This window comes from Chaetodon auriga, chromosome 10, assembly GCF_051107435.1.
Source record: "Chaetodon auriga isolate fChaAug3 chromosome 10, fChaAug3.hap1, whole genome shotgun sequence".
NCBI classification, from domain to species: Eukaryota; Metazoa; Chordata; class Actinopteri; order Chaetodontiformes; family Chaetodontidae; genus Chaetodon; species Chaetodon auriga.
In genome coordinates this window covers 4,752,846-4,776,012 of record NC_135083.1, presented here as the reverse complement: position 1 = coordinate 4,776,012, position 23,167 = coordinate 4,752,846, and the positions used below count along the sequence as shown (strand labels likewise).

Here is a 23,167-nt window from a genome sequence, read left to right as displayed (position 1 = left end):
TCCTGTTCTCATTTATATTGCAGCGGGTTGAAAGTGCATCCCAAGACATGTTTGAGTCATAGCGAAGAGCTTTGCTCCTCGCGCTTCGCTCGGCTGTCATTGAATTCCTCCAGAGGGGAATATGTCCACAAGCGAGCATGCTCGACCTTTTAAGAGAAAACCATAATCACACAGGCATTGCAGACGAAGAAACAGAAATAGTTCCATCTGTCATTTTAGCATGCTGTCCTCCTGTTCCCTCAGTGACCTGCTGCAGTAATCAAAGTTTAATGAGCAAAATGGATCCAAATGGTTGTTTGTTAAAGGATTAGGCTGGGGATGTTCTGTACGTCTGCAACAAAGCGATTTTTAATACAAGGAGTCAGACAACTTAACAATTTGTGTTTAAAGTTTCAATGGGCGCTCTGTGGTGTAAGAGTGTGTGAGCGAGTGACGGTAGAGTGTGTGCACATGGTGCAGAGGGACACAGCAGCTGCACAACGCGGCCGCTCCGGCAAAGCAAGGCGCCCTTAATTATTGAGCCCCGTTCTCTGCGGTGAGCTCCAGTGATGGAGCACCATGCCATCACCAGCCACAGCGCGGAGGCAAAGGGGAGGACAGGAGGGAAGAGGAGAGGAAAAATGAGAGTGTGGAAGAGCAGTGGAGGAGTGGGATTCAGCCGAGGATTCGCAGTTAAACAACTAATGGACATGTTAATTCGGCAAATTGAGCGGAGGTTCTGAGCGCTTTCCGCTGAGTGACGTGGGCAGCGCGTTGAAGACGCTGCATGTAAACTTGTTCTGTGATTAACATGAACGCTGCGTCTCTGCCTGCCTCCAAAACGCCTTTTTTCTGCATTCCTCTCACACTCTCTGTCTCTCACATGGGCAGATTATCTCCTGATAGCATTTCTTTTCATATTTGAGTGTTTAATTGCTGATGTGCTATCTGTACTTTATTGGGAATGATAATATTAGATGAACTTAAATCGGCCTACAGTCACTACACTCTCAGCGTTAGAGTCCACACTATAGATATGACTATAATAACTTCAGATTTTTGATAAAAAGCAATGAGGAATGTGGCGCTCTCACCGAGTTTGCAGGGCTAAAGGTAGATGAAATCAAAGGGCTAATGGTTAAAACAACATCCCTCTTCTTCACTTACGTTAAAGAAATAATATGGTCTTTAAGCCTAGGCTGTCTGTGGAGTAGAGGAAACATAGAAATGGCGCTGTGTTATTTATATTATTGTGTTATTCATATCCATGTTCGTTTGCACATACAACCCACGTTGTAATGAAACAGAGCTGCTTTGAAAATCACCAAAGTTTCCTTCAGGAGTCTGCCAACGTCTGATTGCTACATTTGCTGACCTCGTAGCAGCTAATAGGCTTACAGTAGGTCATAAATAGCGTATCCATTTCACTTGAATGCCGTTCAGTTTCCATTCATTTGAATTTCTGTCCCTTCCCTGAGCGGACTTGAATGGGCTGAAGTGGTCTGTTACAGAGCGAAAATGAATGCATGTGAAAAGCCTCTTGGCAGATTAAGCAGGATGGAAAACAAATCATTGTCATTTATTTGTGGAAGTAGTTAACCGCATGATAGTTACAGAGAATGCAGTAAATGCGGCGGCCGTTGGCTCGTGTCATTGGCTGAGGATGATGGTGGGCCGGGTGTGCGCGAGTGCCAGAGGGCAGTTTGTATACATTATGCTGTAGCTGCTCTGTGGCACGTACTCTTTTTCCCATTCTGCTTGGCTAAGTGCTACCATTTCACCACCCAGCGCACCAGTCCAGTGAAAACAAATTACAGCATGTACAGTATCAGATAGAATATCCCCCGTCAGCCAAGTTCCTGGAATCCCGTTTGAGAAGTGCACTTGTGCTGCTTCCTCTGCGTGTTTTTTCGAGGAAACTCTGGTCTCTTTGGTATTTAAAGATTTCAGATGCCTCCCGCTCCCTGTGTCTCGATCGGGAAAGATTTCAGACTCTTACATTCTCCTAAAAGCTTTTTGAAAGCCATTTCTCAGCTTCGACAATGTGTTTGATTTCCTCACTCTCCGGCGCGCTAAGTGTAACCGATGCTGCGCCTCGCGGTGTTTGCGTTGTATTTCGCTACATTAGTGAAATATGTTAGCGGCGTACCTCTGCGGCGCTCAGGCCAACCTTTCCAGCAGAGAGAATCCTCGTGTCTGCTGTTATTTCACGGCGCTGCCCTCTCTCTCTGTGCCTGTCCATTATTACTGAACTCCTCTTGTGTTTGATGACCCCCACCAGAGCATTCTTGCACAGCCACCCACTTCTTTCACACATCTATTCTCTCAGTCTTCCTCTTAAGTTTTTCTTGCCGCGGCCATTCTCTTCACCCAGTTTCTTTCTCCTCTTAATAATGTTCTTTTAATGGAATCACAGAACATTGCTTCTATCACCTTGAGACTTTTCAATCTTGTATTATTTTTCTCCTCAGCATTTTTGTAATGAGATTTCCGCCCATGCAGAGCAATGGAGTACAGCGTTATTAAGAGAGCGAGTATTGTGTTTGGCATTAGTTTCACTGGAAGACATTCCACTGCTAATATAGCCCCCCACCCTCCACCCCCCACCCCCCACCCTCACTGCCATTAGGAGACCAGAGATGGGGGGGATGCAAAGCCCCTCTTAAACACTATGTGGGATAATGAAATCCTGATGTTCATTAATGAAACTCAATTAATAGAAAGAGGGATTGGAGGCAGATGAGGAGGAGGACAAGAAGGAGAGGAGGAGAACAAAGTGCCCCCCCCCCATCCACATTCAAAAGGAGAGATATTAAGGGGGAGTCAGCACAGCCCCCACAAAAAAGGCTTTATTTGACTTCCTTCTTTGGGACTTGCTGAGCTTATTAAAATGCTTAATAGGTTCCATTAACTTCGAACACATTCAAGTCTCATACAAGCTGGGAGGGGCGCATGGTAAGCATGAGGTGGAGGGGCGGGGGGGTCAAAGAGAGGTGAATTCTCGTAGAGGAAGGAGGGCAATTACAGAGGGATTTGGGGTATTGTCCAAAAAATCCACAATATATTTAGGTTTATTCAGCGTGACAATACAGCCTCAGGCACGCGCAGCAGCTCCCGATGCCTTCGCTGTGCAGCGTTGCTGGTCGGGCGTGTGGATCCTGTCTGCATCTTTCTTTCCATGTGCTTGTGTATCCTCACCCGTGTGTTTGTATGTGTCAGACTGACAAAGACTCATACACGCATGAGCGTGCGTTCGTGAACTGATCTACATCTCACCCCTTCGACTCCTGGCACACTTCAGAGCTCTCTGTCTCTCAACCAGCCGAGTGGCCAGCAGTCCGCAGGTTTGCGGAGGAACGGCCTCCAGGCGTGGGAGACAACATCGCAACTCTGCCACTCCACCATCCTGCAACTGGAGGAACGTTCTGCATTTGCCTGTGAAAGAGAACGACGGAGAGGATGTCTCACTCTGTCTCAGTTTAATGAGACGGCGGGAATGACTGACACTGTCTCAGTGACTAAAATGTTAGCTGTTGTAACCTCCCCTGGCTCAGGCAATCCCTCTGGGACTACTGCTTCGGTCCCAGACTCTTGCTTATAGCCCTCAAACACGACTTAACGCAATTATCTCCGTAATAGTCATAATCTCCCTTTAGGTCCATTCAAAGCCTGAATAGGTATAATCATCCCCAGCACTATTTAGCTCAGAGGAGACGGAAGCCGTCTAGCTTGTTTTTAATACCTGGCTGCTTCGATTCCGGCTAATCCCCAGTTCAGCACAGTGCGCTGTAAGGCCCCTCCATCATATACACCAGAGTAATCACAGTAATTTCCTGCTACATTAAGAGGGTCATTTTTTTTCCAATGCATCGCCATATGAATTGGAAACGCACGTGTACAAGCTGGCGGAGCTGGAGATCATTCACGGCTGTGTGACAATCACAAGCTGCCACACTCCTGCAAACAGTCTACGGGACACTTTGCCACGGCATCTTAACTCGTGATTAGCGTATGTCGCAGCAATGTTAAGAGCTAGCAGGAGTAATGACAGCGATAATGGTGTGGACCAAAAGCTGGCTGGTAGAAAAGTGCGTTTCCAATCCGAAGCAGTTTGGTTTTGGCGTTCTTCTTTTGAAGCCGCCCGTCTGCATGCAGGCTTGTGCAGTAGTCAAACAAGGCGACGAGGCGAAGGAGCAGGGCAGGAGCGCTCTCACAAGAGAAGGTGGGAGCTTGCTGTTGCTATTCACCTCAGGTGCCTGTCCACATGAGCTGCACAGAGCTAACCCTTTCATCTATGCTTCATGCTCGTTAACCATTCCCACCTGGCTGTTTGCTAGTCTTTCTTTTTTTTAAGTCTAACTTCTGTTGCTGTTGTGTTCCGTGATGGTGCTAATGAGGCAGAGGGGGGATGTTTGTCTGGCATTCAGAGAAGGATACGAGCAGGAATTATGAAAGAGGTGTACACAGTCCTCCCGTGCGCTCTGTGGTAGAAACAGTCGAGAGGCCATCGCACACTTGTGTGTTTTCATGCCCAATCAAGCCCAGCGGCAAGCTGCACCTCCATGTGCGATTGACTGGGAAGGCAGAGGGTTGGGGTGGGGGGGGGGGGGGGGGGGTGGCGGAGGAGGAAGAGAGGAAATGAGAGGAGAGGAGATCGTTTTGGCTGTGATCAGGCGTTACCTGGCTGTGACAGCACTCGTCTCTCTCAACAGCTGAGGCTTGTCACAGCTGCTGATGTCCCGCTGTGCTCAGCCACACGTGAATACGCACACATGCACGCACACTCACGTCCACGCGTACTCCATCACGCGCTTTCTTTCAGCGCGTGCACGCACAGATGCCCCCTCTCTGCTCTTGCTCCGTTGTGCTCGCTCACTGTGACCACAGTGTTGCAGGCAGTACGCTCAGGATGCCAAGCTAACCGCCCTGAAGTCTTGCACATAACCCCATGAATTATGGAACTCTTGTTTTATCTGAAGGTTTTTGAATATCAACACAAAGAATGTTCAATTTTGTTTTTCCTGTTGTTTTTTTGTGTCATTTCAGAACAGAGTCGGTTGCAGAGAAGATGCTCACAAACTGGTTCGCCTTCCTGCTGCACAAATTCCTCAAGGTTAGTCCACCAAGCAGCACATGTAACATCCTGTGTTGTTATCTGTATGGGAGGTCATGTACAAATATGAATCTTGTGCATCTTATTGTGTTTCTGAATAGAACGCATGATTGCTCATTATCAGATATTTACAGTATACGGACTTGTAGGTGTTTAGTCTGGTGAATTTTTGCGTTGTGTGTTCACTCGTGTGTGGATCTGTGTGTGTGTGTGTGTGTTCACAGGAGTGTGCAGGGGAGCCTCTGTTCATGCTGTACTGCGCCATCAAGCAGCAGATGGAAAAGGGGCCCATCGACGCCATCACCGGAGAGGCCCGCTACTCCCTGAGCGAAGACAAGCTCATCCGCCAGCAGATCGAGTACAAAACCCTGGTACGTCACACTCAGCGAGGCGCACGAGAAGTGTGCACGGTGACTCGCTGACATACACAGACCAATCATCGTTTGCCACCATAGAGGCCCAGGGAAAATGACAGCTTGTACATCCTAACTTTACTTGTTTGTCTTTACTTTTTCTCCGCAAACCCTTTTTAAAATGGTATAGCTGTGTCTGCTGTGTCGGGTGTCTTCCTTCCTGTATGGGAAGAAAATTAACTAATGATCCCACAGGCTCCAGTGTTGGTCCAACATCAGGGTAGGTGGCTGTGGAGTTGGAACACACTAAACAGCACACACAAATACGCACATGCACACACAGAGCAACACAGTCACGCAGCCAGCATGTGACATGACAATGCTCTGATTGCTCCGACTGGGAATTTGGCTCATTACGTGCTAATACCCCGGCAGAGCTGGAAATTGGTGTCCCGCCGAAGGTGTGAAATTAGATTTTGGGTTGCCAGCGAGAGCGGAAATGGTTTCTCAAAGCTCCTGCCATGCTCCAAGGAGACTCTAATGAGGCCAAAGCCTCGAGCTGGACCCAAGTCCAGTCCAGTAACATTACACCTCTAGGCTCACTCCGCTCCTTATTCTCTCTCCTGTTCTCTTCAATCCAGATCCTAAACTGTGTGAACCCCGACAATGAAAACAGTCCAGAGATTCCAGTGAAGGTGCTGAACTGCGACACCATCACCCAAGTGAAGGAAAAGATACTAGACGCTGTTTACAAGAACATGCCCTATTCCCAGCGGCCACGTGCTGTCGACATGGACCTCGGTATGGAGCAAACACATGCATGCACACGCATGCACACACATCACACACACACACACACACACACACACACGATGGAGACACTTGCAGATGCAGTTGGCAGGTGTAAAGTCCTTCACACCCACAGATTAATGTATCAGTGAGAGAAAACCGAGCCATGTGTACAGATTATCAGTGCATTAGTGTGATAAAAGCTGTGTTCCAGCAGCCCAGCCAGCCAGCCGCAGCGTGCTGGTGCCAGGCCTTCTATCAAACTGACTGACAGTGTGCGGCGCATCCCTCCGTCTGGCTGCTTTCGCTGCCTGCTGGTGCCAATAAGACACAGTGGATGGAGAAGTGCGCATGTCTTTTTGCGCGCGCGCGTGTGTGTGTGTGTTTTTTGCGTCTGTGACGTGGCTGTCTGGCTGACCCAGGTAAGAGCTGACAGACGGGCTCGCCAGCCTCACGCCGGGCTCCACTCCTACGCAGTCTGCCACTTCAATCCTCGCATGTCCGTACCTTGCCTCCCATTTTCTCCGTCCCTCTCATTCTCTCTGAATTCACATGGGCGGAGGGAACGAAAACTCCCCTCAGCTCTCCGCAAATCAGCCGTCATCCATCACTCCGCAGTTCGGCTCTGTGTCCGTCCGCTGTCCCCTCTCTGGCTCGCATCCGTCCACTTCTCACCCTTTGACTGACTCGCTGAAAATAATTGAGTCTGTGCATCTGCATGAGAGTCCGTGCATTTCTTTTTTCTTTTCTGTAGAGCGTAGGTTAGGCAGGGATATCATGTGGTCACCTGGCAGAGGCACAAAGTAATAAAACCCAGTCAACAGAGGAGAAAATCAATGATCACTGCCAGCATGAGAGCCACAATGGCTGTCCACTTCCCCGTCAACACCCTTATTATCATTTCATTACCCCACAACGAGCTGTCAGCCACTGCCCTCCACCAGCACTGCTCACAGCCCCCACCTGTTTCCCCTGCCTGATTTTTTTTTCTTTAGAAACGAGCTGATTTTCTCACAGTTCACTTTTTCATCCTTTCTCGTCTGCTCTACCTTTCTCTTCTTCCTGACCCTGACGGGCCGACTGCTGCGTATGCTAATGGAGCGCCATTTCCACGACACAAGTACCAATTAAAGCGTGCAGCCTGCCTGCATATACATCTTGAAATTGTTCGTGTGTAATGTTTAATTAAGATGCATGTCAATCCAGGTCTGTGAGAGGAGTACACACGCAGAGAGCCGTACAAGAGCGCCAGCGGCTGATATCTGCTCATTTGGGTAATGTGTGAAGAGAGCTCTCTTTGGGAGTCATGTAGGTTGATGCTCCGCCGACTGAAAGGCAAATGAGCTTTGAAAAGAGGTGTTTTAAGAGTTTGCTTTGTGTCATGAGGAAGTCGTGGTTATTTTAGCACAGTTCACAGTTGCCCCGCAAGGGAGTTCTGAAGGCACTGCGTAAATCACACGCCGAAGTATTACCGTTATGTTAATTCAAAGCAGATGTGCTGCTTGAACACATGGTGGTTTTCATGTGTGTGTATGGCACATGTGACACCAAACCTCTGCACTGAAAGACAAATGACATTCCCTGTGGCTCACTGTGATGTATAGTTTGCATAGGCGGTTGTGTATAATTCATGTGTTTGTGTCCTCAGAGTGGCGCCAGGGGCGGATGGCTCGCGTGGTGTTGCAGGACGAAGACATCACCACCAAGATAGAAAATGATTGGAAGAGACTCAACACTCTCATGCACTACCAGGTAAATATGCACAAAGGTTTTAGTGTCATCTTTTCCTTAATTAACTCTCAAACTTCACCCTTTTTATCAAGAAAGGGCTCATTTCAGTTCAATTTCTGCTCTGGCTTTGTTATGGAAATTGTACCACACACCTTGCCAAACTTTGATGTTTCCTACTCTTGACTTTTAGGCAGCCAATTTTCAGATCCTCATTTGCATGCCCTTGCCTGGTGTAATCCAACTGACAGAATAGAGGACAATTACTGTACAGGTGGCAGCAGAGATGAACCCTCAGCATCTCAGCCGACACGTCTCCCTCCTCCCTGGAGTGCTGAAGCTGCTCCAGTCAGGAGGACGGCGACTCTCTTTCTCCCCCTCGCTCTGCCCCGTTGACTTTTGCGTCAGCAACAATTAGTCCCGCTGTGATTGCCTGCTTCTGTCTCTTCGCATGTAGAACCTTGACTCACAACCTGCAATTTTAGGGCCCATGCATGCTCACCTGTTGCACTCTGTTTAACATAGAGGAAAGCAGAGAGCCGGAGAGTAGAGGAAAATTGAGAACAAGAGGAGTCGTGCATCTTTCAGGCGAATGTATGGCTGTGGAGGGAAAGGGGGTGAAAGAAAGCCGGAGAGAAAATAATAAAGAGAGATAAAGGACAAGGTAAGGCGGAATGCGAAGGACCTGCCCAGGTCATGAATCTCTCTCAGTAACACTCAGCCAGCTCTCATTAGTCAGCCAAGTGGGACCATCTGCTTAAAGACTGCATGAGGCTCGATTCTGGGCTACCTGGTCAGGAGCAGAGGCTGGGGCTGGGGAGCAGCCGCAGCTGGGGTTGGAGCTCCATCTAGAAGCAGAAAATGGGGACGAGGTCTGGCGAGGCTCAAGCCCTCACACTGGGGGGGGGGTCACCTCCTGCCCCAGAGCAGAATAATGTACCAGATGCAGGAGTCATTAGAAGAAGGGACACATCACGGTGTCCTTCACGTAGGACTTGGCACCATGCAGCTTCTATCTCCTTTGTCTTCCCTTCTTTCTGTCCTCACCTTCGTCGTCTTCAAATTTTCTCTTTACATTTTTGTCTTGTTTACATTTCTCTTACCCATTTCCCATCTTTTTCCCCTCTGGCCCACAGACTGCTTTCATTTCCTCCTTCCTGCCTTTCTTCATCTCCTGGTCTGAGTACCTCTTCTTCTCCAGTCTCTGCGGTGCTTTAATCCTTGATGAAGCGCTGCAGTGTGTTTGCTTCCACACCATAATGGGCTCCTCTGTTGTTTTGCTACAATTCTTTGCGTCACAGTCTGTCTGCCATCGTTAGCCGAGGGAGACGCTATGGGGCACACGGCGACACGCGTGTGGTCGCTTCACTTATTCACTCGCTCAATAGCAGATCTAAGGACCGCTATTGATCACGGATCTAAGAGTCCCCGCGCAGAACGTAAAAGCCGACACTGTGCAACTTCAGAGGAGATGCCGGCAGGGCAGCGTGGGGAAAGGAGGGAGAAAGAGAAGGAGCATGAAGGAAAAGGGCAGTTAGTGGCGGGAGAGATGCGAGTAGGATGGAACAACATGCACACTTGTGCATCGTTACTGTTTTGATGAGCTGGCAGTGACCCCTGTGTGCGAGCTTGTGTGTGTTTGCGTCACACACCATGCCACTGCACTGGCAGCTGCGGCAGCACATCTGGCTGCCTATCACAACAAGGGAGCACAGCTCATTAGGCCCCAGAGTGAGGGAGAAAAAAATGGGAAGAGGTAAAGAGGAAACATTGAAAGGGGGTCTGAAATATGCAGAGTGAGAGTGAGCATCACCTTGAGTCTTCGCTAATTCTCCCCCAGCAGCCCGACAGAGGCATTAAAATTCATAGGGCTCACAGCATCCCAAGAAACCCCATTGGCTGTTTACCCTACCACATGGGAAATAATGGTTTACATAACCTCAGTATGGAAATGCACACCTTCCCAGGTCCCTGCTACACCGAAATTAAAAACATAAATGCACACATTTAAAATGAGTTCAGAATCTTTATTCAACATCTTGGCATTCACAGTCAGGGGACTGAACTCCCATCCTCCCACTCCACTCTTTCTATTTCTGTATTTCTTACAGTCTTTCTTGCATAGATAAAGATAGAAGCACGCTCAAATGTGCACACAATGCATGTGCTCACACACACCTACAGCACAAACCCACATTGCACATGCTCTCACACACACACACACACACACACACACACACACACACACACACAAACACAGGAGTTGAGATAAAAGATTTATGAGATTGGAGAGTTTTTGGGCTGATTGCTGATTTGGATCTTTTTGTTGTTTAATCTTCGGTCCTGTCAAAGGGAAGCGTTTCATCACACCTTCTTTCGTCTCCCCCCTCCCCCCATCTCTGTCATCTTGAGACATGGCGGTGTTAACCTTGCTCCTGCTGGATAGGATCAGGGATCCCGAGGAGGTCCACATCTTAAAGACTTGAATCGCTTTGGAGAGAGTGCGGCATCATGAGCTGAAGTAGTTCAGGTTATTTAGGAGTATTCAAATTGCGAGCAGACCCACGCCATATTCACGGGGCGCAGTGTGAGTAATTGCATTGATGATGTTTGACAAAGTGTTGATTTATGACAGGTGGACTGCGCCTCGTCCTGCATATTAATATTTGTTTGCCACATCCATTTGTGGGCACACATGGGCAGCGTGCGTTTGGCCGGGAATATTATTCCTAATGTGCAGATAAGTGACAGGAAAGGGCAGGCCGCTCCCTCCCTCACTGCGTCAGAGCATAAAGTCAGTTTGGAAAGTTCCATCCCTCTGCTGCCCGGTGACCTCTGTCTGTCCTCTCCTCTGCGGTGAAGGAACACAGAGAGCAGACTCTGATGACCACACCAGGAGAGCCTGCCAGCTAGATCCTGTTACCCACCTCGCAGACATCACTTGGGGCGTTTTGGGCTATTTTCAACAGACCCAGACACATCGGATACTACTACACCGCTATCTGTTCATTAATCTAATGCTGTGGCTGTCTTGGCTCGTTGGTCCCCCCTTTTAAACCTGAATACAAATCTTGGACAAGTGGGAATATGAAGGTTTTTAGGAGGAAGAATATTTTCTGAGTAAACAATTTAACAAACAGTATTTTCCAATGAAGAGGGAAGACGTCTTAGATTAATCCTGCAGCACTGCACTGCTGCGCCCTGAACTACCCTGGACTGATTCTTCAATACGCATTTTACTGATTAATACCCAACTTATAGCAGATTGGTATGTAAGTCTTATGAAGAGAGAGTCCTATTCACAAATCTCATCATTTCTGGCGAGTTGTGTATTTCCAAGCGACCGGGCAGAGTCGACAGCTATGATAAGCATCGTGATCTTAGGCCATGAGTCCAGGAGAGATGGGACAGACGGGCGAGGACCAGGGCTGAGGGGAGGGCTGAGAATAGAAAGATAGAGGCTGACCACACTCTGCTGTCTGGTCGGCTCTGCGATGTCTAATAGAAGGTCTTATCACAGGCAGGGCCCACAGCCCTTATCACACCTGCCCACTATCAGCCCCACACTGGATTATCCCTGAAGGGCGAATCTGCACGCCTTCAATCATTTACTCTATCACAAGGACCCATCTCTGCTGTAGCCTCTCTGTCAGCCATAAAAAGCAGAGAGAAAGAGAGAGATGGAGGGAGGCGTAAAGGGAAAGGGGGGACAGAGAGGCTATTTCATGCTCCCCAGAGAAAATGTATCACAGGAACAGCAGTGGAAACGTCACGCGGGTCCACGCTGTCGCTGTGGTGGAGTCGACCCGTGCGTCCGCAGCCAGCCACAGGACGGAGGGGCTGTAGAAATTAGGTTTCGGAAAGCGGAGACAAATAAGGAGAAGGTGAGCTGAGAGAGAGAAGGGTCAAAGATGTCGTGGGGTGGGGGGGCGTGGAGGGTGAGGAAGACCATTTGTCATTTCCCTCCAAGAGGCCGGAGCACCAGGGCCGCGTCTCTAAGAGGATTCCTTCAGATTTCATCCCAGGTTTCAAGTGTCTCTCCAGTGTGGCCAGTAGAGGCCAGATAGCAACTCTAACTAATAGCACAGCAGAGATTAGTTTGGAAGGAGTGGGAGAGAGGAGAGGGGTGAGGATGAAGAAGGAACTCTGTAAATGTCCATCCCAATATCCACTAGGGTTGGGAAGGAGGCCACTCCTGCTGAAGCATTTTCTGTTTTTCTATAGATTCTTTGAGGCATTCCTTTTGCAGCCTGGCATTTGCCTTTTGTTTATTTCTCCACTGGAGGCTCATCACTTTTTCTTTGCTGGGTCTGAAGCAGAAATCCCTCCTCGGGGTGGACTGTAAATGCCAGCCAACAAGCTGTTTGTTGTTTTGGCTTTTGGAAAAGGACCGCAAGTTGCAGTGTTTTGTATTTTTCTAAAGCGATGTGATGTTGCGGTGCGCTAACAGTACCAGCATTTCAGAGATTAATCATAGTTTAAGTGCCATTTCGTGATGAATGAATCACACTGCTAGCCTGATGAAAGATCTCTGCTTAGAAGTGCCTTAAAATAGATTTTAAAACCGTCCTTTTTAATGGTTTGCATCACTTTTTCGCAGCTTATCTGAAGTGACTGGAGCACATCATACAGGGCCAAGAGCCTTTTGTAAATATAAACCACAGAGAAGGGAAAGGCTGAACCTCAGCGTCTCTCTCTTATCCATGACACGCCGTCTTTTACGCAGCCTTTTCTCTTTGTCTTTCTCTTTGACTCTGACTCCGTGCTGCTCTAATGCTATTATTATACCTGCACACCCCATTTTCTTTAAGGGTGTGAAGTGTACATGAGACGGTCTCTGCCTCTTTCCTTCTCCCTCTCTCTCTTTCTTCCGCTCCCTCTTAGCGTCTTATCCCAGTTCCATAGCTTACATCATGTCTGTAATGTTTGTGAAGGGGATGACAATGACAGTCATGTTGAGTACAGCCATCGTGCTGCCGCAGCACTCTGCTCTGCTGAAAAAAGAAGCCACGGGGCTGTGGTGGAGAACAGCAGGGAGCGCAGATATGGCAGGCAGGGATGGATTGCGTGGGGGTTTGGGATGTGTTTTGCTTGTGGGACTTAGGGTCTTACATTCCGTCTGTGGGCTTTACTATGAAACGAACAGGAAAGAATTGTTTCAAACGCTCATGCTTTGTTCTAATTAAAATATGAAGCTGACATAGCATTATGATACCAGCAGATTCACGTTGTGTGTGTCTCTTCGCAGGTGTCGGACCGATGCGTTGTGGCTTTGGTGCCCAAACAGACCTCATCATACAACATCCCGTCCTCAGCCAGCATATCCCGCACCTCCATCAGCAGATACGGTGAGTCGGTGGACCAGATTGCTCTTTTCATACCCTCGCTGTGGCTTTGACATTGATTGCATTGATTGCAAAATGCCAACAGCATATATATTAGGCAATTATGGATGTGTTTGCAGGCTTAGACAACCGTTAATTCTATGCAAATGTAATCTTGCTGCCTCACAGACACATCAAAATGTTTTTTTATATTAGTTGTTTCAGATGTGAACAAAGCCAAGTCCGCCATCCCTGAAGCGATGGCCAGCTCTGTTTGGAGCTGCTCTTCTTTTTTCTGCTGCAGAGGGCTTTTTGTTTTGCAACCTTTTTCTCTCTCCAACTGCGTCTGCTGCAGTTTGCTTTTCAGTTGAGGTCCAAACTCTGTTGGATGGTGCAAGAATGGAAAGAACGGAGAGAGAAAGAGATGAAGAAGATGGGAGAGTGGGAGATAAAGCCATTGTTTGATTTCAAAGCCATAATTTCCCTGTAATGAAAATGCGCTCTGTGCAGGGTGCAGTGGGCTGCGAGTCGCCTGCACTCTTGCACCCACACATATGTGCAGTATCTATGCACACATACATGCAAACGCACACATGCTTCAGATGTGATGTACTTTGTGCTGCTGGGTGCCAAATTTGGGCCCGTGCCAGACAGCGGCACCAGGCAACTTGTGGTTGCTAATTATTCTGTGTGAATGATGCTTCACACAAACAGAAAAAGATAAGTGAGCTTGGCCAATTATCGGGATTGGGGATAGAGAGTGAACGCTGCCTTTAAACTGCCTAACACAGAAAATGAGCTAACGGCATCCTTATCCCTCCAAGCGACCACAAGCCTCTTTTAGAATCGATACCTGTGGAGACATAGGGTCAAAAAAGACCTTTATATGTTGTCTATGTGCTGTAAAAATAATGTGGAACGACACCCGCATCATAACTGATGAAGACGACCTGTGATGACCTTCAGAAGATTACAGTGGACTCACTCATTACTCTCTTTTAAAGAGATGATGGAGGACCAAAGTAATGTTGAGTATAACTACCAGTGTAACAAGAAGGAGGAGCCCTTGTTGTTAAATTAACGTCGCAGCTTAATTTTAGCCATCTGCCTCTGGAGTTTTGCACCTAGACAGTCGTTACATGGAAATATCTTCGTCACAAGGGATATTTTAATCTGTCATGAAATTGCAGTGAGCTGCTGAGGCTGAACTCTCTCTCGCTTTCTTCTCTTTATTTTTTTTTTTTTGTGCGAGCGCTCAGACGCTGGAGTCGTACGTGCGTGGCATAGAGAGCGGAGGCTCCGCTGGCATGTGCCCGTCCCTCATCAATCATGGGTTGGCACCTCGACACCTGCTGATGGATTCATACCAATTTAACGTTCAACACTTAGCATCTTGACTCAATTTACACCACCGACAGCCCCAGCCTTAAAATCAGCCAGAACACACTCCACCGCTGCCTGGTTGTGTCCAGCCTGCAGAGGAGGAGAGAAGGGCTGCAGGTTGCCGCTTAGCGTCAGGGGAGATGGGGAGAGGCAGAGGAGGCCGGGAGGATTGAGGGGAAATAGCAAAGCAGTAAAACCCAGTGACTGGATTAAGATGGGATTTGGGAGCTCACTCCACCCTGCACACATGCACGCATTTCTAACCCCTCCTACTCAAGGCGTGGTCCCCAGGGGCCAGTCCAGAGGTGCAGCCTGGTCTGAGTGGCTGTATTGGCACCAAAAAGCTTTGCTGTTCAGCTCGGCCTTTGAAGCCCGGTCAGAGAGATCCTCAACAGGATCCTCAGATCCTGAATCTCCAGAGACCCCGCTGCCAGGAGCTGACGTGGGCTAATTAGAGAAACTGAAACCAGCATCGTTCAGACTGAGCGACAAGCAAGGAGGCAGGAACGAGGAGCAGACACGAGGACGTATGGATGAGGGAGCGCGGCTTCGATCTTAACAAATTAGGGATCTTTTGATGCATTGATTAGAGAGTGACAGGGACGTTTGCAACATGGCGCTGCTACAATGTGGCAGGCAAGAGCCAATTATGAGTGCTTTTAAGAGGAGCCAGGCACAAGCATGCCACAGTCAGTGAGGCAGGGATTAAAAAGGAAGAGAATATGAATGAGATTAGAAAAGGAAAAAAGACAACAAGCAAACAATTATCAAATATTTCCTGACAGAGAGACGAAGGAAACAATATGTAGCATTTTCTGAATGTTTCTGTCCTGCACACTGTGTGTAATCAGACAGATGGGTGCTAAAAGGCCCCGTTTTCAGCCGTCTTTGTGTGTCATCAAGGATTCCAGATTCAAGAGGGCCACGAGGAATCAGTGCGACGCCGCTGACCCTTCCCTTTCATTACTTTTCTGTGAAATTATCCACCGCTGCAGTCTCCTTCACAGCGTGCCTCAGAGCAGGAGGCGGCCGCGGCGGATTCGGCTTTGTAATGAGTTACCAAGGCGAGATAGGAATGAGTGAGGGGCTTTGTGTGCACATCTGCATGTGTGTGTGGGCGTGCTGGTGTAGGTGTGAGCGTATGCTTAATTTACATGTAGCTGCATTTGGGGGACGCTTTTGTAATCACAGTCATTTAGGCTGATCTGTATCTTCTTTCTTTCCCGGACAGACTCCTCATTCCGCTACACGGGCAGCCCCGACAGCCTCCGCTCACGTGCTCCCATGATCACGCCTGATCTAGAAAGTGGTGTCAAGGTGTGGCACCTGGTGAAGAACCACGAGCACGGAGACCAGAAGGAAGGAGACCGCGGCAGCAAGATGGTCTCTGAGATCTATCTGACCCGGCTGCTAGCTACCAAGGTACGCCAGGGCTCTCTGAGACTCCTCTGCTTCTCAGTGTCTCTGGATCTGTACAGACATCAGCATGCAGTCAGCTATCTTAATGTTTCACTGCATTAAAGCTGCATTTTGACAGCAGCAGAAGTATAAAAGTCCTGATTATTATATCCAATGTTTGTAGACTAATATTACTTTTGCATTAATGTGTGTGTTGTATTTTACTGCTGTAGATGTTTAAGGTTGTGCTAATTATATCTACTTTATTTACTGTTGGCTAGTTTAATCTACAGCACTGCATCATATTCGATAAGATCATGACGTGTTAATGCCACCTCTGTCCACGCTGAGCTCAGAAAAACAGCCTGTTTTTAACTCAGTGATGATGCATTTTCCAGCTAATCTGAGGTTTTTTTCTTTTAAATGATTTATTTATATTAAGGAGTAGGAGAATTTTCTCAGCCTACAAAGGAAAACCAAATCTGAATTTGGAGATACATGGTTTTCACTGAACAGGAAGGGCATGAAAAAATTGTAATCTGAAGAGTAAATAGTCACGGCAGCTGTCAAATGTACAAAAAGTAGTGAACTGAAGAGCATAAGATTTGCCTCTGAAAGTGCAGTAATTGAGTAAATGTACTTAGTTACGTTCCACCATTGTGTTTTTGAGTCAGATGGTCTCTGGTCTCCCATGAATCCCTCATCTCTGTGTGCTCTCCTTCTCTCAGGGTACGCTACAAAAATTTGTCGACGATCTGTTTGAGACGTTGTTCAGCACAGTCCACCGAGGGAGCACTCTGCCCCTCGCCATCAAATACATGTTTGACTTCCTGGACGAGCAGGCGGACAAACACGGCATCCACGACACAGACGTGCGTCACACGTGGAAAAGCAACTGGTACGAGCCTTTTTTTGGCGTCACGCGCAGAACAGCATGACACAACTGCTCTCGTGTCACGTAATAATTCTTTCTTTCTTCTCTTTGTCTCCGTCTTCCAGCCTTCCGTTGCGTTTCTGGGTGAACGTGATCAAGAACCCGCAGTTTGTGTTCGACATCCATAAGAGCAGCATCACGGACGCCTGTCTGTCGGTCGTAGCTCAGACTTTTATGGATTCTTGCTCCACTTCAGAGCACCGCTTGGGCAAAGACTCCCCATCCAATAAGCTGCTCTACGCTAAAGATATCCCCAATTACAAGAGCTGGGTAGAGAGGTAGGAGCTCATGCACTCGCATTATACGCCATTGTGATCTCTTCTGTCATATCCTCTTACAGGAGAAACTGGGATCTTTGGGAAAATTGATTCATAATTCTCTTTCTTCATGCCTGCATTTCTCAACCAGATTCTGTAAAAGCCTTTTGAGAGTGACTGTTACAGTCGAGCGTTGTTCGTGAAAATGATGTTATGCACAAAAATTTGACTATATGAAGAATTTAGGTCTCAGTTGAGCTATTTCATTGACTCAGTGAATCCCTGCATGTGATGCTAAGCGTTGCCCCTCGTCCGGGTCCTCAGGTACTACGCTGACATCAACCGGCTGCCAGCCATTAGCGACCAGGACATGAACGCCTATTTGGCAGAACAGGCCAGACTCCACTCCACAGAGTTCAACATGCTCAGCGCGCTCAATGAGATCTACTCTTACGTCAGCAAGTACAGCGAGGAGGTAAGTGATACACGGCTAACATTAGCACAGTTTTTAATGTGTTGTACACCTGGCATAGCACATGTTATCTATCAAAGCCAGTTCGACTGACACCTGAGGAGCAGCCTGTGTGCGAGCGGTGGATTTCTCTCCTTCACTGTTTGTATATAGAGCCGCACAGAGTGGAAGGAGGCATCATAAGTGTGGTTGATTGTGCAGTCTGCAGGAATCACTCAGCTTTGTGCACTTTACGAGCATCGGTTGTGCACAAAACAATCCTCAGGAGGCGCAGATATCACAGGAGTATTTAAAAGCGGTGGGGAAAAAAGAAACTTGAATCATCTCAGTGTCTGCAGCGAAATCAATGAATGAAAGCCAGATGACAGACAACGAGAGCTGTGGTCGCAAATGAACACAGCAGATTTTACATATATTTTACGACATCAAACAAGGAGAGCGTGGAAAGTTGTGTTTTTTTTATTGAATTTAACGAGACATTTATTCTATTGAAACATCATCTGTGTCAACATCCTCCACCTGCTCTGTTCTGAGCTTCTGCTGCACCATCTCTCTCTCTCAGCATTTAATGTCTCCTGCTGCATTAATAACATAAATTCCTACAAATAGGTTATTATGCCATACTATTCAGTGTTTGGGTACTTATTTACTGTGCAGCACGGTTTCTTTTCTGAGCTCAGTGATCTCCGATAGATCCGTCCTCTGGTCGACACACTCAGCTCCTTCACTTGCAGACTTTACCTGGAGGGCAGTCCCGGCCGCTGATTGCATAACGAGCTGCTGCTTTAGTAAATCAGCCGCTAATTACGGGCAGATTGCGAGCGCAAATTGAACAAAAGGCGTGCCGCAAATTTGCCCCACACTATAATGTACGCACTGTATATCTTGCCCTTGGTGTTCCCAGACTGTTCGTAACTGGCAAAGGTTAGTGAGGTCAGCTCAGAGTCTTCAGTAGACTTCCCCAAAGCCCAGAGGTCTGCTGAGACCTGAGCTTAACAAGGCAGCGTGTCTGATCTGTAGAGTAGAAAGTGAATGTCTACAAGCTCTCAGCATGCCGCTCTGTCCTTTCGCCTGTGCTCAGCTAGAGTGGGTGATCTGTTATATAGGGCTCTCATGAGCAGAATCATAGGCAACACACACACACACACACACACACACACACACACACACACACACACGTTGTCAGATCACAGGAAGCGTAAAATGGGAGGGAGGAAGATGGGAAAGAAAGAGAGAGAGAGAGAGAGTGCATTTATGGAGATGTTCTGCCTCTAATGTCAGCTCCTCCTCTGGGAAGCATTAGCCTGACCTTTATGTTGGACCACAGTATCTCTCTCTCCTTCTCGCTCTCTTTCTCTCATTTTCCCCCCTTCCTGTACGTTCCTTCTCTTTTTACCCATTATCCAGTCAGCTTCCCCTTTGCTCTCCATGAATCTCGTACGTTCACTTTTGCTGCCTCTGCAGTTGTCGCCGTCTGACGCACGCATGCATGGAGACAAATGCAAACACGCTCGTCTTGCCCACACGCGCGCCACACGTGAACCCCATCATGCGTGCGGTATGTGGGCATAAAAAGCCTCACCGAGCACCGCCAACAGTTGCTCGTTCTTGCTCAGCCCCTTCACAGAGGCCTGTGCGTCAGGCGAACCAGGCCAGGGCTGCAGCCTACTTAAATGGATTTGGGAGATGGCAGTGGGAGCTGCACCTGCATACAGTGCTGCAGATTAATAATAGATCGCTATCGGGCCCGATGAGGAGGAGGAAACGCTCTGCCTGTAGCTGCCAGCCTTTAAGAGCACTTAAGCAGATGAGTGGAAGATGGTAGGTGGGCAGACAGACACTGTGCTCTGCAACAGGACAGGCGGCAAACAAAGCCTTGCCATGCTATGCAAAAAAAAAAAAAAAAAAACAGGGAAGAAGAATGTTGCTGACGACAGTCAGACAACTTTTACTCCAGAAAAGGTGAAGCAGCTACCAACCCGCCTAAAAGTGTGCTTCTGATTGACTGAAGGGCATAAAGGCAACAAAATGTCACTCCCATCACACCTGACGGGCATTTTGATGCACAAAAGCACAAAAATAAACACAGCACTCACAGCTGTTGATAACTTGAGAGTTGAGGCTGACAAAATGTTTGCACAAAGCAGAAATTCTATCAGTATTTCTGAGTGATTTCCTGCCTTTGCTGACGTAGCCTCACAGTAACCCTGAGTGGCTAAATGAGTAAAGGGAACATGTGGATGAATGGCTCATTGTGGGTGACACTTCCTTTCCCACATTCATCTATTATTTACCTCCTACATCAGAATAGTTTAAATGTGCGTTGCATAAGAGGGTCAATTAATTATTTTTGTTTGAATCATCAATAATTGAGTCAAACACTTCATTCCAGTCTAGTGTAGTTTTATGTGAAATGGATCCGCAGCAGCAAAGCAGACACTGTGTGTAGAAACAAAGGCTGCAGCGTTCGGGTGCACAGATCCATATCAGAGGTGATAAAAACGTGGCCCATGTTGTAATGTTTGCCGCTCTTCTGTTTTCATATTAAAGGCCTTTGCCATGTGTGTTGGTGTCACTCTGACACAGATTCGTCCTGACAAGGCAGACACTAGATGAGAGGAGGAAGGGGGAGAGCCTGTCTGAGTCCCTTTTGAACCCGACTTGACAAATGCCAAATTTACAAGAAATGGGCTCAGAAGATAAAACGGGAAAGGCTAATACACAGATACTTCTGCATGTTGTCAGAGACAAAGGCGGTGATGTAATTCTTTTCTTTTGCTTTCATGTCATGTCCAAACCTAAAAGAACAGCCTCCGCTTTGTGAAGAAATGCATTATTTTCTCCTCGGTGTTATCAGATCTCATGATAGCCTGAATGCACATTACCACGGCTGCTCTGTGAGCATGTTTCCTCCTCTGCACAGATCACGGCGGCCCTGGAGCAGGACGAACAGGCCCGGAAGCAGAGGTTGGCCTACAAGGTGGAGCAGCTCATCTCTGCTATGTCCCTTGAGAGCTGAGAGTGACCCCCCCACCCCCCCCCCACCCATTTACTGAAAGAGAGAGAGAACAAGAAACAGGACCACAATCTCTACAGGACCTCCCGAACAGGTCCCGCATTACTTACCTCTCACCATGGGAGCTAGAACCGTGAACCAGACCCGGGACCTCTCTGACAGACATACAGCCGCTTTAGTTTGTGATTGTCGTACCTCCTTCCACGGCGGCACCAGCTGAGAGCCCACAGACTGTGAGACAGAGGCCCTGCAGCCGGAGCTGATAACGGCGTGAGGAAGGACCATCAGCAGAGAAGGCAGCAACATGGCTTGTATTTATTTATTTTTGTTTGTTTCTTTTTCTCAAAAGATATTTTCTCTCAGTTTGACAGGAAATTGTATGTTGTGTGGGTTTGTGTGTGTGTGTGTGTGTGCGCGTGTGTGCATGAGCGTGTGTTTGTGCCGTGCTGGAGGAGGAAACGGAGGAACAGATTTATTCTGCGCTCAGTCAGAAACTCTGAGTGTGAAACGGAGATTAAAAAAAAAAAAAAGGCGAGAAGCAGAAGAGCGGTTCTCACGTTGGACAGTTTGCATTCAGATTTCTCAGATTTTATTTTTGTACTTGTACATTTGAATATTATCAGTTGCAGTTGAAATATCCACCCCGGACCCCGTAAGTGTTGATGTATAAAGACACACAGAGTGTAACGCTGCGCGGGGTCGCGTGGCGGGCGAACAGGCCATGGTCCATGTCTTCTCTCACTCCTTCCCTCCTCGGACTGATGCTTCACATGACACGGAGAAAACCTCTGCTCTTCATCCAATCAGAAGTGTACAGGAAAACATGAAACTCGTGCTCATCATCTAAGAGCCAATGGAACTCCGCTCGCGGTGGTCACCGTTCAGCCAGCATGCTTGCACCTAAACTGAGGATGACGGCGCTGAAGCCTGTAGTGTATTTAGGAGATGACCTTAAATCAGCATCACTCTGGCGTCCAAGGCTTTTCTCAGCAGTTAGGTCATCTGTGTATGTACCGGTCGATAACTTGCCAATCAGTGTATGTGAATGTACAACTGTTTATTTTTGATTTCTTTCTTTGATTGTATGTCTTTTTGAGTTTTGCAAACGGAGCGGGGCTCAGTTGAACTGGCGCTCCGTAGGTATTTGCAGCAGCTCGTCAAAGTGAACGACTCCATTCGTCCGTCGCGGCCCCGGCCCGTCCAACCGCTTCCCCAACGTTAAATTACTTTTCTGCTAGAGGAGAGAGCGTATCGTCGGCGGCGTGGCCGTCGCTGCTCATCCAGCACAGCTCGCAGCTAGTCGAGACCAGACGAGAGCAAATGGTTTCTGTGGGCTAAAACTCTCCATTAACCACAATTTGTATCTTTTTGGGAACTTGATCAACTTTATGTGTACTTTGCATGCATGCTGTCACACATCAGAAGTGTTCCAAGGGTCCATCTTTGGTTTTATCAAGTGCCAATGAGTCACGCCAGCTCCAGTTGGCCAGTTGAAATGTCAGCTGATGGGAGATCTCGCCCAACCACCGCCGGCGTCCTCGCACAGACGACGATAAGAAGCGAAGCTGCGTGGGTCAAGTGCCAAAAGTTCTTTCGAAACGGTGCGCTAATACGTCAGAAGTCGGTTTATGCTTTACAGAAGGAGCAAAGCTCTCATATCTGAGTCCAGAGCCGGTTCAAGTTGGAGCTTACGTAACTGGATCTGTGAGTGTTAAAACTGTGGAAGGTACGAAACATGAGCAGGAGGAAAGAGATCTGGGAATGAGGAACAAAAACAAAAAAAAAAACAGGCTGTTTCATGTCGTGTGGATGCGTCTCCTGACTTAAACCAAAACGTCACAAGCTCAAAGGCTGATGTAACCTTCCAACCTTCTAGCTGGATGACAACAAACTGTAGAATCCGTCCTCTGGATCGGCGATTTCATTTTCTTCCGAGACACACGTTTGCTTGTTTACATCAAGTACTTGAAAATAGGCAGTGTTAAGGGTTTGCACAGTGCTCTGCAGTTGTGTGCATTGAGAGCATGACAAACAGCAGTCGTGGGTGAAAGGTGCTTCTTTCCTCTGTGGCCTTAGATACCCACCTGCTTAGCGTTCCTGATCTTATTAGTCCTCGACTCGGGCACAGTCCTTTCAGTGCTTCGGAGCCCGGCGGTTCCTCGGCGATACCTGGCTCGGCGCTCTGCCGCGAACCGTCTTAGCGAGATAAAGCAAAAGGAAAGGTGAAGAGGGCACGGCCCGGCTCGGGCAGACGCCGCCTCGCTCGGCGCTCGGCTCGCCCGGGCCGTTTGAAGAGAAGTGTCGAGAAATGAGGAGAGAGGGAGGAAGAGAGAGAACCCCTTTAGCTCTAGTTTCCTGCTCCGGCTTTGAAGCTGCTCTTTGATCTTAGTCAGTTGTGTGCACAGTGTGATCAGGAGATGG

General features: G+C 48.0%; 1 protein-coding gene across 1 annotated transcript in view; it reads left to right on the top strand.

The window, feature by feature from the left end:
• Positions 1-23,167, top strand: part of plxna2 (plexin A2) — a 164,475-nt gene extending 141,308 nt beyond the window's left edge. Inside the window, 10 exon segments of the mRNA XM_076742075.1 lie at positions 5,026-5,092; positions 5,317-5,463; positions 6,087-6,246; positions 7,883-7,986; positions 13,211-13,310; positions 15,901-16,091; positions 16,796-16,965; positions 17,067-17,279; positions 17,583-17,733; positions 20,654-23,167. Of these exon segments, the coding sequence (XP_076598190.1) occupies positions 5,026-5,092; positions 5,317-5,463; positions 6,087-6,246; positions 7,883-7,986; positions 13,211-13,310; positions 15,901-16,091; positions 16,796-16,965; positions 17,067-17,279; positions 17,583-17,733; positions 20,654-20,749 (1,399 nt within the window). The 3' untranslated portion in view covers positions 20,750-23,167.